The sequence below is a fragment of the Pelophylax lessonae genome, assembly GCF_965119305.1.
Source record: "Pelophylax lessonae genome assembly, chromosome: 5".
Taxonomy (NCBI): Eukaryota; Metazoa; Chordata; class Amphibia; order Anura; family Ranidae; genus Pelophylax; species Pelophylax lessonae.
This window is the reverse complement of record NC_138772.1, coordinates 320,870,302-320,885,519: the sequence shown is the minus strand read 5'-3', so window position 1 is coordinate 320,885,519 and position 15,218 is coordinate 320,870,302. Positions and strand designations below refer to the sequence as shown.

Sequence of the window (15,218 nt, the reverse complement as noted above, 5' to 3'; positions counted from 1 at the left end):
TCCCTCCAAGTTTCAGATAAATGATGGAGCAAGATGGAGTATGTCTGGATGAGTATATAAATGGATGTAGTAAAGGCTTCCACTCATGGTTTGGACGATGCAACATTTTGAAAATGTCAGTCCTGCCGAAACTCCTCTATTTATTTCAGACGCTCCCGGTACACATCCCGGCGTCCTTCTTTGGTAAGGTTGACTCTGTCTTCACGCGTTTTGTCTGGGCCGGTAGGAGGCCGCGCTTGGCCCGCAGACTCCTGGTCCTACCCAAGCGACACGGTGGTGTTGCCCTTCCCGATGTCCGCCGCTACTATCAGGCGGCACATCTGGCAAGGTGGGTAGACTGGGCGAGACACGCCGACCTGAAGCAGTGGGTGAGTCTGGAGGCTTCCTTGTTCCCGTTCTGTCTGTCCAGGGCACCCCTGATTCTGAAGGACCTTCCGGTCGAAGCTAGACATCATCCCACCTTGGGCCCGACCCTTAGGACGTGTGCGGTGGTGGTGGCCTCCAGGGGTCTAGCGGATAGTTACTCCCAGCTGTTCCCGGTTTTGGGGAACCCACGGTTCCCCCCTGGGTTGCGCAGGGGATAGATTTGCTGCTCTATTGACAGAAGGAGCTTTCCAGGTCTCACACTTCTGTGAGGGCCACGAGTGGGTGTCTCTCTCCCAGCTGACGTCGATAACAGGACGCTTTCGCTTGACTCGGTGGCAGGTATTACAGCTTCTCCACTTTCTGCGTGGACTGGGGCCCCCGACGCGGTTCGGAAGAGACCACACCCCGCTGGAGCAAGTACTGGTAACGAGGGGAGCACTGCCCCATGCCCTCTCACAGATGTATGAACTCCTCTCCATGCCGCCAGAGGACTTTGTCCTTCCGGGCATTGCCAAATGGGAAGGAGAGCTTCAGAAGACATTTACTGACTCGGAGAGGCGCAACATTATCAGATTTTCTCTTAAGTCTTCGATCTGCACCCGCATCCAGGAATGCAACTACAAAATCCTCATGCACTGGTACTATACTCCAGACAAATTGAGCCGCATCTTCCCGGAGGCGACTGATAGGTGCTGGCGTTGTCTGCGGGATAGAGGCACCCTGTCCCACGTTTTCTGGAACTGCCCCCTGATCCGGGGCTTCTGGTCGGAGGTCCGTAGGATCTCCCAGCTGATGACGGAACGCATCATCCCGGATGATCCGGCCTTCTTCTTGTTGCACTGCACTGGCATTGCCCCTAAGCGCTACAAACGCTCTGTGCTTAGGCACCTGACGGATGCAGCTAAATCCTGTGTAGCCCTCTGTTGGAAGAGCACGTCGCCCCCGACGGTCTCTCTCTGGCTGCGTAGAGTCAAATGGCTTAATGAGCTGGAGGACCTGGTTCTTACGGCTCAAGGTAGGAGGGAGCAATACTCCAAAACCTGGGCATGCTGGAACTCTTTTGTCATGTCTGCGGAGGGCATGGCCCTGGGCGGGGTCTCTGGTTCGCCCACGGACTGACCTGTGCGGGGGTCACCCGCGCGGGACGACTCTAACCGTTTCCTACTGGCCGAGCTTCCTCTTCGCCACCACCCGCTACTGAGCATATCTACTCCATTCTCTCCTCTGCTCCCCTGTTGTCTCCTATACCTTCCTGGCCCCCCCCTTCCTGCCTCCCCCCCGTGCCCCACCCGCCCTCCCTACCTGATCTGGACTTTACCTGATCGTCTCTGTCTGGTACTTATGAAGTGGTTACCCCTGTTGCATACGTGTGCATCACTTCCTTTTACATGTCACTTACCCCATGGTTTGCTATCATGAGAGTTACTGTTACACCAGTTGATACCGTTTCATTTTTTTTTTTTTTGTATGGAGCTCTAATTATATGTTATTGGTCTGACAAAGTGGTTGTTGACGTTAACCTCAGATGCTTCATGTACTCTACATTTTGGACTTGTGTTCTAATGCATATTCTGTGTGATGGCTGTATTACGCTTGATCAATAAAAGAAATTTGAAAAAAAATAAATGGATGTAGTAGTGTGTATGTTGCAAATGTAAGGGGTGTTGTCAGTAGTAATGTGTAATGTCACATCTGGGTTCTCCTTTTTATATGGTATGAACAAAGGACTATAAAAATTACCATAAGTTTAACCCAGAGGGATGAAACATTATCCCTATTGGTTGGGATATTCTATCCATTAACTGGTGAGGTCATAGTCACGCCTCTTTAATAATTAACCCAATAATTTGTTTAATAAAATTAAAGGATGATTTCTCTATGTTCAAGATTAACTATAAAAGCAACATAAAAACTTGTCCATACTCTCAGTACATACATAAATGTCCATGTATATCTCCATCATGTACTTTTGCAATTATTGGATCTGGTAAACCATTTCAATAATAATTATTTAATACAATATAATATTTTTATATTGGAAAATACTAAATTATCCCAAGACTGCATTTATTAGTATGTCCAAAGGAGGCAGTATTGTATGGTTGATTAAATTCAGTGTATATAATAATTAGACCACCCTTATTATCTGATGACCTTTGACCTGTCTGGCCAGTGAAGATCGATTAATTATTTAGACTCTTGTCACACACTTCAGACATTTAGGCTAGGATTGGAAGATCTATAGCGGTCATAAAAACTTACACACAAACTTACATAAAGTGAGGTGAGGTAATTAGTTACAAGATACACATGTCCTTACACTTAATAGAAAAGTATTCTAAGTAAGATTTGTTATTTAGTAAGAATATAAACCCAACATATGATATACAGATAATTTCTAAATATATATATATGCCTTACATAATATAATGACATAATTATTGCTAATATCTTCTCACACATAATAATGTATCTTTAAAACTTGTATGTATTTTAAATGTCTGATGAAGTACACTGAGCCATTGTCCATTGTTAAATACTTACAGATAGACTGGCCCTACCATGATGTCTTATCTGATGAGATGTATAAAGGCCTATTATTTATGACTACATAGATACAGAGATCTTCCATTGCAATTCTAGACTCTTTTGTAAAAGACATCTTGCAACAGAACATATATGAACTTTCATTCACCTCCAAACAAAATGGAAGCTGCACTGTTCAAAATCCCTATGCATAAAATGGAATATACATGGCTTTTTAAATCCATTTTTTTTCTATTATTTAATCCCCAATAATCCCGACAGAATCGCAGATCGCCGCCATTACTCGTTAAAAAAAAAAAAACAAAAATGACAAAAATCTTTCCCTTAGTAAACGCAATAACTTTTGCGCAAACCAATCAAAATACGCTTATTGCGATTTTTTTTACCAAACATATGTAGCAGAAAACAAATTGGCCAAAAATGTTAAAAAAATGTGATTTTTACATTTTTTTGGGGGGGAATTTCATATAAAAATATGTGGAAAATATTGTTATTTATGCAAAATTGTCGGTCTTTTTTTGTTTATAGCACATGATCAAAAAATCGCACAGGTGATCAAATACCACCAAAAGAAAGCTCTGTTTGTGGGATAAAAAGAACATCAAATTTGTTTAGGTACAGTGTTCTACGACCGCACAATTGTCCGTTAAAGTCACGCAGTGCCGAATCGCAAAATAGGGCCTGGTCAGGAAGGGGGTAAAATCTTCCGGGGCTTAAGTGGTTAATGAAAGGATTTTATTGCACTCACCACAACATGGATATAGACAGGCAAAAGTCTACCATCAGCCTGATCATTGCAAGCCGGAAGGAGCCTCCACTTTATAGCGGTTTTATCACGATTCTGTCTGCATTGTTTTGCCTGTCTATATCCATGTTGTGGTGGGTGCAATAAAATCCTTTCATTAATATATCCTGGTTTGATGTACTGCAGCACCATTAGTCCTTTTCCTTTTTGTTTTCGGCAACACACTCCCTCTGGAGATATATGGGAATCCTGCTATATCATCTGGGATAAGGATCTATTACCGATCATATTACCCTTGGTGGGACCTGTTATTTGGGAGGTGTATAACCTCGTTTTTGATCACTGCGAGAGCAGTGGTCTACTCTATTTAGTAAAAGGCCAACATTGCATGCGGTGGAGGTGTAGGATATTTTGGATTGCCCACTCAATCTATTAACCTTGCACACAAAGGGTGTCGCTTTACATGGACTGACCTACATTGTGGACTTTTTATCTTTTAGGCTAAGTTCACATCTTGGCGTTGCTATTACAGGCGTTTTTTCAGGCGTTTTTATTGGCATTTTTGCAGGCGTTTTACAGGCGTTTTTACAGGCGTTTTTTGTGCAGACGTTTTTAGATTGACTAGAGACCAATGGAAAACGCCTGTAATCTGCCCAAAAAGAAGCTCATGTACTTTTTTGAGCGTTGGGCGTTTTGCTCACTGCGTCAAAACGCTCAGATGTGAACAGGGGCCATTGAAATGAATAGGATTTGTCTTGTTGGGCGTTTTGAGAGCTGATCCTAGAGCAGAAAAACGCACCCAAAATGCCTACATGTGAACGTAGCCTCATCTTTCATTTTGTGCTTCTATTCAATTTAAGTTTAGATTATTAGCGCTGCATTTTTATTCTAGCTTGCCTATTATCTTTTATGATTGAGGCTGGCTGCTATTGTTTAAACAGGAAGCGCAGCCTTTTTTAAGTTTGAGTAGTTTGCCTACCGTTTGGGTGCTCGCAATGCCTTTATTAGACCCACAGTCTTTGTATCTGGCACTTCCTTCAGTTGCCTCCCAATGTCTATCTTGTGCTAATGCAAAAAACAGTGCAACTTCATTGGGGACCCCTTGTCCTTGTCTGAGTGGGCTTCCAGAGTTATAACCTGTTTTGAGTCCCACTCCCTTTCTCAGAAGAATCCTATTGAATGTCTTGTGGTACCTGGTGCCCCTCAGCATCCCTCCAGAGGAATTCTCTGACCTACAAGGTCGTCGGCACACAGTCCTGACAGACCCCAACCTTAATAAAAACCTGGCCTCTCAACGTCCTTTGAGGACACCTGCTAGTTCTTGGATCACTGGATCTTGTGTCTACTTTAGTGCCCTTTCCAAGCATTCCCATTGTGGGTTTTTCAGACAACCTTGCTTGAAGGGTCAGCTTTTTGGACAGTTGGAAACCTCCTGAAGGGCCTAACATGTGCAAGCTTTACCCGGATAAGGACTCACAGGTCTGTTTTGTTGGTTGCTTGTTTAAACCCTCATCAAAAAGGTCCCTGTTTGTCATTGGACCCTTTAACAGCCATGGAATTTTCCCCCTATCTGGGGTCTGTAGGGCATCGATGAAACACCAGGAAACATTAGCTAATCCCATTGTGAGTCTGCTTTCTGGTTTGGAATCTTTTGAACATTACTTAGGTGTTGCAGGCCTTCAGCTGTTGGAAGGTTTGGAAGTCCTCCCTGTGATAGAACAAGTGGCATGAAACCCTATGCTATAAGACACTGAGAGTGCTACTCTCAACCATATTGTCTAAATTAGAAACATTGTATTGGCTTCTGGCTCGCCTCAACCTGTGAAAACAGCATAAATCCTAGTTGTTGCTAGCTTGTGTATTTGTGATTTGCTGTTTTTCTATCAATAAAAAGAAAATCTTTCTTCTTTTCTTTCAGCTGCTCTGTTATGCGCTATCTTTATGTAAAGTAAAACCAAGCTATTGACATATTTTGGAGTTATACTGGACCTAAGGACTGGCGATGAAAATAATGGTTTTACTATTCCGGCGAAGGGGGGAATGGAAATATATGGTGCAAGCCATTGGGGGTTTTCCTTAAAAAAAAAAAAGCGTAAGAACCTCTGATGTACATCAGAATACTTTATTTATCCCAAAGAGAAATTATTGCGACACAGCCAAACAACAAAAATAATATCACAAGATCACAACAATGAACAGAACAGGACACAATGACACAACAAAATTACCAATAATAGCTCTGTAACGGATCTTTGTACCCTAGCTGGGCACATCCGCCGGACCTGTGTCTCCTGTCCTCCAAACGCACCCGCAGCCTGCAGAGAAGCCATATCCAGCCCTTAACCCCTCAATCACGAGACAATCCACACAGGTGTTGAGGGTTAACCATGCAGAGCTAAAACTGGTTTATTAAATTCCAAGACAATACAGTTTTACACACAGGGAAACTCCCCTTAGACTTGCAGAGGGGGGGGGGAGGGAACAAGGACCAACCAATGGGAACGGAACATTTGTACATTTGAAACAGGCAGTCTTAATACACACCCCCTGCGGAGAGATGTCCCCAGACCAGACCATTGTCTGTGTCAGGATTCCACACACTTAGACACAGAAACAGGAGGGGGGGGATGGGCTGTAGCATTACATTCCAAACACTTGATTCTTGAATGTATACACATGCAATAAACATAATGCATACATGAAGGACAATATACAGGAGCTGTGTTTGCCACAATGCTCCCCCAGAACCAAGCCGGCATACACAGTCTGATCCTAACGTATCGGCTTGGGGATGTCCGGGGAGTACTCCCGGATCATTTGTCAATGTCTGTTTGCCTGGATAATTAGTCGCCTTTGCCGTTTCGCTTCCCAGGGCAATTTTGGATGATAAAGTCAAAAGGCTGCAGTGCCAAACTCCAGTAGCTTCTGGCCCATAGTCTGTCGGTAGGAGGCTTGCGCACAGTCCCCTCCAAAACACACAGTGACAGTGGGTTCTGTCACATTTCTCCCCTTTTAAAAACAGACTAACAAGGTTCCTGACCCTCAACTGGTCTGGACCGGCGTTAGTCACAAATTTCCACCCCAGGCATCCAGGAAAAGTAAAAGTACGACTCTGGCGCTGGGGAGCAAAATTGCACATAGGGTCTCCCATGAATAAAAACAGCCGCTGCAGAGTGGGAACAACTGTCTGCACTCCTCTGATCGGGGGCTGGGTTGCAGATATTGGGGAGAGCTGAATAATCCTCTGCCCTGATGCCAGCGCTTCCGCTGGTAGGGAATGTAGGCTGGTAGGGCTATGCATTTGGGGAGAAAAAGGTACTTGCTTTTCTCCTGGTGTAGTTACCAGCCGCTGAGAAGGTATCTTGCAGGGACTGTTTTCCGAATTCTTCATCTCTGGTTCTAATGCTGGGCAGAGACCATCAGCGCTCTCTCCTGTAGCCAGCGCTTTTGCCGGGGGGATAAACACTGGGGTAGTGTCCAAGTGCTGGGGAAGCGGCTCACTGAGGTCATCCCTCGGACTCCCTGGATCTAACTCTGAGGGTGGGCAGAGGCCAGTGGCACTCTGCCCCGTAGCCAGCGCTTTTGCTGGGGGGATGAACATTGGGGTAGAATCCAATTGTTGGGGATGGAGAATTGCTTCCTCTACTCCCGGTGGGGATATCTGCTGTTGGGAAAACAGCTCACGCAGATCCTCTCTCAGACTCTCCGGATCCAACTCTTTTTCTGATGCTGGGCAGATTCCAGGGGCACTCTGCCCTGTAGCCAGCGCTTCCGCTGGGGCACCAGATGAGATACTCTGGACTTGCTGCTGATCACCATTTCCCAGCCTTCCAGCGCCTGTCTCAACTCCCCCTTCTGAGACCTTCCTGCTATTAGCTTGTCTCGCTGCCTGGGGGACCTCCGGTGCGTTCCGGCATTCTAGCGCTCGCAGTGCCCTCTGTATCATCGCTGCTTCTTCCATTGCAGTTAGTACGGGAAAACGCAGGGTCACCCCTGGCCCCATTTGCTTCTCATCTTCGTGACTGTCTGCTATTTCTCTCGGACAGTCCCAGGCAACGGGAGCCATGCCAGGCTGCTGATCACCGTCAAACAGCCGCTTGTAGGCAATCTCGAGCTCCCATTCCTGCTCCACCAGGAACTCCAATTCCTCCAGGTCACATGCCTCGTCGGGGAGGTCCAGCACCTCATCTCGGAAATCCAGAATGTGTTCCAGCCGCCACTCCTCATCGCTCCCAAAGTCTGGGTCTCCGTACATTTTTTGATGGAGCAGCCCCACGCCGCCATAGCCAACGCCTTCTGTCGGGCTGCCATCTGCTGTACCTGGCCACAGTTTAGCCGCGAACCACCGGAGGGCTCTGTAGCTGGCGTCCAGCCTCATTTCCTCCTGGACCAATCTTCCGAGCTCCGTCTTCCCTTCATCTCGCGGTCGTTCCCTCAGGAACACCTCTCGCGCAAGGTACTGCGTCCGGTACATCTCTGTGGAGGAGGGAAGGATCTTCCCCTGATGGGGCCGCTCGTGGCTTAGCGCCTCATGCCAGAGTTGCCGGCGGATCACATCCTCCCACCCGAGCCTGGTGTGCTCTGTCGCTGGTCCCCGATGGTGCTTCTGCATGCCTTGCAGCCTCCTCCTGAACTCCGCTCTCATGCTGGCTGGTCCCCGTATCACTCCTCGGCAGCTGCCCAGATCTTGAATCCTGGTGGTGGTTTGGATGTCCTGGACTGCAGGAGACATCCCAACGCTGCCAACCAATGTAACGGATCTTTGTACCCCAGCTGGGCACATCCGCCGGACCTGTGTCTCCTGTCCTCCAAACACACCCGCAGCCTGCAGAGAAGCCATATCCAGCCCTTAGCCCCTCAATCACGAGACAATCCACACAGGTGTTGAGGGTTAACCATGCAGAGCTAAAACTGGTTTATTAAATTCCAAGACAATACAGTTTTACACACAGGGAAACTCCCCTTAGACTTGCAGAGGGGGGGGGGGGAGGGAACAAGGACCAACCAATGGGAACGGAACATTTGTACATTTGAAACAGGCAGTCTTAATACACACCCCCTGCAGAGAGATGTCTCCAGCCCAGACCATTGTCTGTGTCAGGATTCCACACACTTAGACACAGAAACAGGAGCTGGGAGGGGATGGGCTGTAGCATTACATTCCAAACACTTGATTCTTGAATGTATACACATGCAATAAACATAATGCATACATGAAGGACAATATACAGGGGCTGTGTTTGCCACAAGCAATTAGCACCCATAAAAAAAATAAAACTATACTCTACTCTAATAAACTATTCATACAATTAAAATACAACATGGAATAAATAACACAGATTAGAAAAATAACATAAAATCAAACTACAAAAATGCAAATAATAAATCACTTTCTCTAGCATTACCCAAAATAATAATTAACATAATACCAACATACTATAAAAATTACATAAAAATCCTGATCATAAACCAGATTTAAATCTTCACCTCCAACCCTCATGGAGAAGAATTATAAAACTTTATAGCCACAGGTAAAAATCATGGTTGTAACAACCTGTAACTGATGGTACTCTGCAGACCGACGAGCATATTGTGAAGTGGGTGGGAGGAGTTGTCCAAGATTGGATGTACCTTGAACAACATTCTCCTCTCCAACACTGTTGTTAAAGACTCCAACTCCAATCCAACAACATCATTAACCTTGCGAATCTGTTTGTTGAGTCTGTTGGTGTCGGCCACCCTAAGCCTGCTTCCCCAGCATGCCACTGCATACAGCAGAGCGCTGGCCACCACAGACTCCTAAAACATCTTCAGCATTATTCGGCAGATGTTAAAAGACCTCAGTCTTCTTAAAAAAAGTCAGCTCTGGCCCTTCCCATAGAGCACCTCTGTGTTCTTGCTCCAGTCCAACTTATTATCTATGTGCACCCCCAGATACTTGTTTCTTTTTACTACATTCACATCCACTCCTCGGATGGAAATGGGGGTCACTGGTGCCTTTCTCCTTCTCAAATCCACATTCATACATATGTTTTGACCCCTCTGAGTAAATGTACTGCCCATGTAATTACCTCATAAGTCTAGATTGGCCATGTCAAATCTGATAACCAACATTTAACTACTTCAATACAGGGCACTATCACCCCCTTCCTGCCCAGGCCAATTTTTAGTTTTCAGCGATGTCGCACTTTGAATGACAATTGCGCGGTCATGCAACACTGTACCCAAATTAGTTTTTTATAAATTTCTTCACATAAATTGAGCTTTCTTTTGGTAGTATTTATTCACCGCTGGGTTTTTTATTTTTTGCTAAAAAAAAAAAGACAAAGTTTTGAAAAAAAAAAAGTATTTCTCTGTCAGAAAATTTTGTAAATAAGTAATTGTCTCCTTTGCTGATGTGTGCTGATGATGCTGCACTGATGGGTACTAATGAGGCTGCACTGAAGGGCACTGATGGGGTGGTACTGATGAGGAGGCTCGATCGCAGCTAATCTGGGCGCCTCATATGACGTCATCACAGAACAAAAGCCGCACCGCTCTGCCATCATTTTATTGTACGGCGGACGGGAAGTGGTTAGGATACTAAGACCTTATGCAGCATGTTTTTTGACAATTGGGCAACTTTGCTTATGAGAGTGAAGCATCTATGAAAACCTAACGTGTAATTATAATTTTGCTTGTTATATGTTTTAGATGCTAAAAAGTAAATGGGGCATATTTTTAAAGCAGTGAATGTGGTATTCAGCAAACAATTCACTGCAGGTGAATCAAGTACTGTAATTTAAAACACATGCAACAGGAAGATACACATGCAGTGAAAGTTTGGTAAATATCTATAATAAAAATATATAAATATACCCTAATGATTTAAAAGTGCACAGAGACTATAACCAATACATGTTTTCATACATACCTTAGTTTATCTGCTGTCTAAATATTATTTCATTGGTCTTAATCTTTTAGCACCGGATATGGTTAAAGGAGACTTATGGAGAAAGTCCTTTCCTGGATGAGGAGGAAGCCAAGCAACTTGTAGCCAAACATAAGCAGAGGGAAGAAGAGTCCAGCGCTGCAAGCTCGAGCAGACAGTGGAGCAGCCATTTAACTTCTCTCTCTTCTATGGCATACAGCAATTACACAACAGAAACATAAGTTTTTACTGTAGCACGTGTGTTTACTGTCTAAATTACTTAAGTCACCACTAAAAAGTATATAAGCAGACACCACATTGGTGACTGACAATTTGTTTGACAAGTTGATACAGAATTGGTTGGATATGAGTTAGGCGGTCTTAAGAACACAAATTAATGTGTATATCCCTGCAAAGAAGAGTATCATTTTGCAAAATTGCAATTTGAGTCAGGATTTATTCTAGTTTGTCACATGAAGAGGGTGAATTCCACTATTGTGTATTCTTGGCATCCTGGCACTTTATTACATATCTCCTTAAAGTGGGTCTCCCTGAAAGCTTTGATATGAGTAAGCACTGTTGTAATGGCTTTTAATGTGCTTCTGTTTTTAACATATATTTTAACGTTTTCTACCTCAATGTGCCATTCGTTTGTATATTTACCAAGCTGAACCACTTCCCAATTGCATCTTTAACCAATGACAAAAATGTTGAGTGGAAATTTCTCAGGTAGTACAGTGTCAGTAGTAGTGATTTTACTGTTCTCCTGCAAGACCAATCTGAAGTATAAACATATGGTGCCACAATAGACTCAGGTAATGTAGACATCAAGTGTTCTTTTTCCTATTGGCTGCTTTCAACAGTTCTTGTAGTGAAAGAAAAAGTGGCCACACAATATCCGTACTCTAAAAGAAGTTATTATATTGAGATAATGCACTTTATATAATAAGCAAGAACTTAGCTTAAAAACAAATCTAAGTAAACATAGCCCACCATGCTTTGAATTGTAGAGCACATAGAACTGTGGGATAGCACCATTATTGGAGACAATTTTGTGTTTTATTACTTTTGTGGTTACTAAGAATTTATGCATAAAAATGGCAGGGAAATATCACGTGCTAATTAGGACTTTGCACTATATTATGAAGAATACTGAAGGTGACAAAGCCACATTTCCAGACTTGATGATGAAGTTTAGAAAAGTTGCTGTACTCTGATCAGGCACATGCCACCTTAGGGTCTTTCATCGTTCGATCATATGTATGACAGTTTGATGAGACAATAATGTATAAGGCTTTGTGTAAAAACTTGAACTGGGCCTCAAGAGTACCTTTTCTTCATGTGATATGTGGTTATTAAACAGAAAGCATACATATATTCCTCTGGATAATCATTTATATATAAATACAAGCCATGTTAAAATGTTTTTACATTCCCACTGTTATACATGTGGACTGTTATTGTGTGATTTTTTTTTTTTCATATAGGAAAGGTGGATCCAAATAAAAGAAAAACTATTATATTAATGTTTGGATTTTTCTGACATTTCACTTCACCTCCATCATGGTTTTTGGTCTATAAAGGTCTACACATTCTAGACTGAACTTAAAACTGCAATATGTTTGGGTGGACTTATTCTTTAAAGAAGATGTAATCCCTTGCTGAATGACATTTCACTTGTTGAAGCACTTTGTATCATTTTTTTTTTTTTTTTTTTAATTACATGCTATATTTCTCCTTTGCAGCAACTATGGGGTTGATTCACAAAAACTGGAGAGTACAAAATCTGGTGCAGCCGTGCATGGTAGCCAATCAGCTTCTAAAATTAGCTTAGTCAATCATATCAGCAAAAAGTATAAAATGTATCCTCCAGGTCTAGTCTAATATTTTATTTTTATCCAGTTAATACTCCCAAGTAAAAAAAAAAAAAAAATTATAATAATAAACACCCGCCAGAGGGGAAAAAAAAGCACCACAGCTGAAAACCGCAACTGAGGTAATTGACTAGTCAGCAAGAGGGAGCCATCATTGTAAATCAATTATGAAAACTAGGAAAAAAAAACCTGACTGAGGCTCAACCACTTTATTTAAATTTCTATATCAAGATCCAAGGATGGAGAGACTTAAAGGACAGCTCGGCACAATATACATACATTGATAATTTTATTTGTATCTAAAAACAGAAAAAAACCCCACAAAATAAAAAATTAGCCAATGTATATACTAAAACTCAACCTGTTCAACTATCTGGTATTTGTTCATGCATGTCTATATACAGGTGCATCTCATGAAATTAGAATATCATCAAAAAGTAAAAAAAAAAAAAAAGTGCAAAAGTGAAACTCGTATATTTTATATAGATGTGTTACACACACACAGTGATATATTTTAAGTATTTTTTTCTTTTAATTTCAATGAATATGGATTACAGCTAGTGAAAACCCAAAATTCAGTATCTCACAAAAAATAGAATGTTAAAGAAGACCAATAAAAAAAAGGATTTTTAATACAGAAATTTTGGCTTACTGAAAAGTTTGTCCATGTACACTATAGTATGCACTCAATATTTGGTCGGGGCTTCTTTTGCCTGAATAACTGCATCAATTCACCATGGCATGGAGGCGATCGGCCTGTGGCATTGCTGAGGTGTTATGGAAGCCCAGGTTGGTTTGATAGCGACCTTCAGCTCGTCTGCATTGTCGGGTCTCTCATCTTCCTCTTGACAATATTCCACAGATTCTCTATGGGGTTTAGGTCAGGCAAGTTTGCTCTCCAAGCAAGCACAGTGACACCATGATCCATAAACCTGGTACTGGAACTTTTGGCAGTGTGGGCAGGTGCCAAGTCCTGCTGGAAAATGAAATCAGCATCACCTCAGCTCCACGCTAGGTCAGCCACGACATTGCCCCACCAGACAGTGGCTGGCCTGCGAGTTAAAAGCCTCGCGAGGTTCACATACGACCATGTCTCGGCCCGAGTCGCAGTGCTCCTGGCCGACAGCCCCCCCCATTTAGATGGAAAGTAGGTTCTGTCTGGAGCGGTGCCTGCATGGTTCCTGGTATGGTAATTAATTCTCCCCCTGGAGGGTTACAGGGTGTACATGGGCCCCGCCATGGGACAGTCAGACTCCTGGTTTCCCCTCTTTCCCTTTTTGCTCCCCCTCATCGGTCTGGTGGTCCCTGTGGGCCATCCTGCCCCCCCATCCACCCGTCCACTGATGCTGGGGCTGTGTGGTGGCCTTGTTCACCGCCTAGTGTAGGGGTAGCGTGCTGTCCTGGTGATTGGGGCAGGGCGGTGCGCCGTCGGTGATCGGCTGTGGGTAGGGGCTGCTGCCAGGGCCCCCTCTTCCTGCCTGTGCCATTTTCTGAGGCCTAGAGATCCCTCCTGGGTCCCTTGGAGTCTCGTGGTGCTGTACAGGGCTGCCATTTTATTGTAGCCTGTGTGCTTAATGCACGACGGCCATGTTTGTGTAGTCCGGCTGCCATTTTTTTCAGCGGTTTGCTATTGAAATAAGTGGCAGCCATGACAGTGGGTCCTCTGGGAGGTGATTTCTGCGGTGGGAGCCCCTCCTTATCCCCTGGTGCTGACTCCTTGATCTTTTCGTTTACTGATCGCCTTTCGTGCAGTGCAGATTCCCTTGCGGTGCCTGGTTTCTGCGGGGTGGTGAGTCTGGTGGGGTCCTCTCCCTCTCTACTGACAATTGGTGCTCTGTGGCTGGCAACTGGGTGGGCTGCCAGAGCGGTGGGGGTTTTCCCTCAGCAGTGTTTTACACATTTTTGTGGGATCCCCCTGGTGACTCACGGAGTCTTTGGAGCACATCTCCCCACCTGATCCCCTCTCTGAGGCTTCGGGCCCTCTGGGTCCCATCCATCCATCGATGCACTGACAGCGGTCCTGGAGTCCTTGGTGTCCCGGGTGAATGTGGCTTTTGGGCATTGGGCTGGCATAAAAGCGCACCCCGCCTTTCCCTGCCTTATTTGTCTCATTAGATCCTGAATCTGATTTGGCCACCGTGGACATGGGTCACTCTGGTGGGTCTGCGACCACGTGCCCTCAATCCTCAGATAGTGAGGAGGATTACTCCACTTCTGCAGCCGCGTATGAAAAGGTGCTGATGGACGCACTGATTGTAGCTGTGCATGAGACCTTAAGATAGAGGATGCAGCTGAAGCTGCGGCGGAGGCGTAGGTTCTCTTTGACATTCACAAGCCATCCAGAGCTGAAAAGATCCTCCCTTTCCCCTCCTATTTTGACAAAATTGTCACTAAATTGTGGGGATGACCAAAGCGTCCTCTTGGGGTCCCTAAGTGATTTTGCTAGGTGATACCCATATGAGGAGTCCCTTCTTAAGAAGTGGACTGTTCCACCGGTGCTGGACTCCACAGTTTCTAGGTTAAACAAGGCAACCATGATTCTGGTTGAAGGGTCACCAGCCTTTAGGTACCCGGCTGACAGGAAGGTGAAAACTGTGGCCCGCAATATGTACACCCTGGCAGGTTCGGCACTGAGGCCAATATTCATCATTGCCCTGGTGTCGCAGACTCTGAGAGAATGGGCTAGGCTTTTGCCCCGTGACCTGGAGAGGAAGTAGCTCCCACCTACCTTTGCTGAGCTGAAGGACCAGCTGGTCCAGGGGCTGCAGTTTATCTG

At 44.6% G+C, this 15,218-nt stretch overlaps 1 protein-coding gene across 1 annotated transcript in view; it reads left to right on the top strand.

Moving 5' to 3' along the window:
- The window catches only part of DUSP22 (dual specificity phosphatase 22), a 205,188-nt gene extending 193,114 nt beyond the window's left edge, over window positions 1-12,074 (top strand). The window contains exon 7 of the mRNA XM_082258652.1: window positions 10,622-12,074. Within this exon, the coding sequence (XP_082114778.1) occupies window positions 10,622-10,810 (189 nt within the window). The 3' untranslated portion in view covers window positions 10,811-12,074. The remainder of the gene's footprint in view (window positions 1-10,621) is intronic.
- Window positions 12,075-15,218: the final 3,144 nt, after the last annotated feature.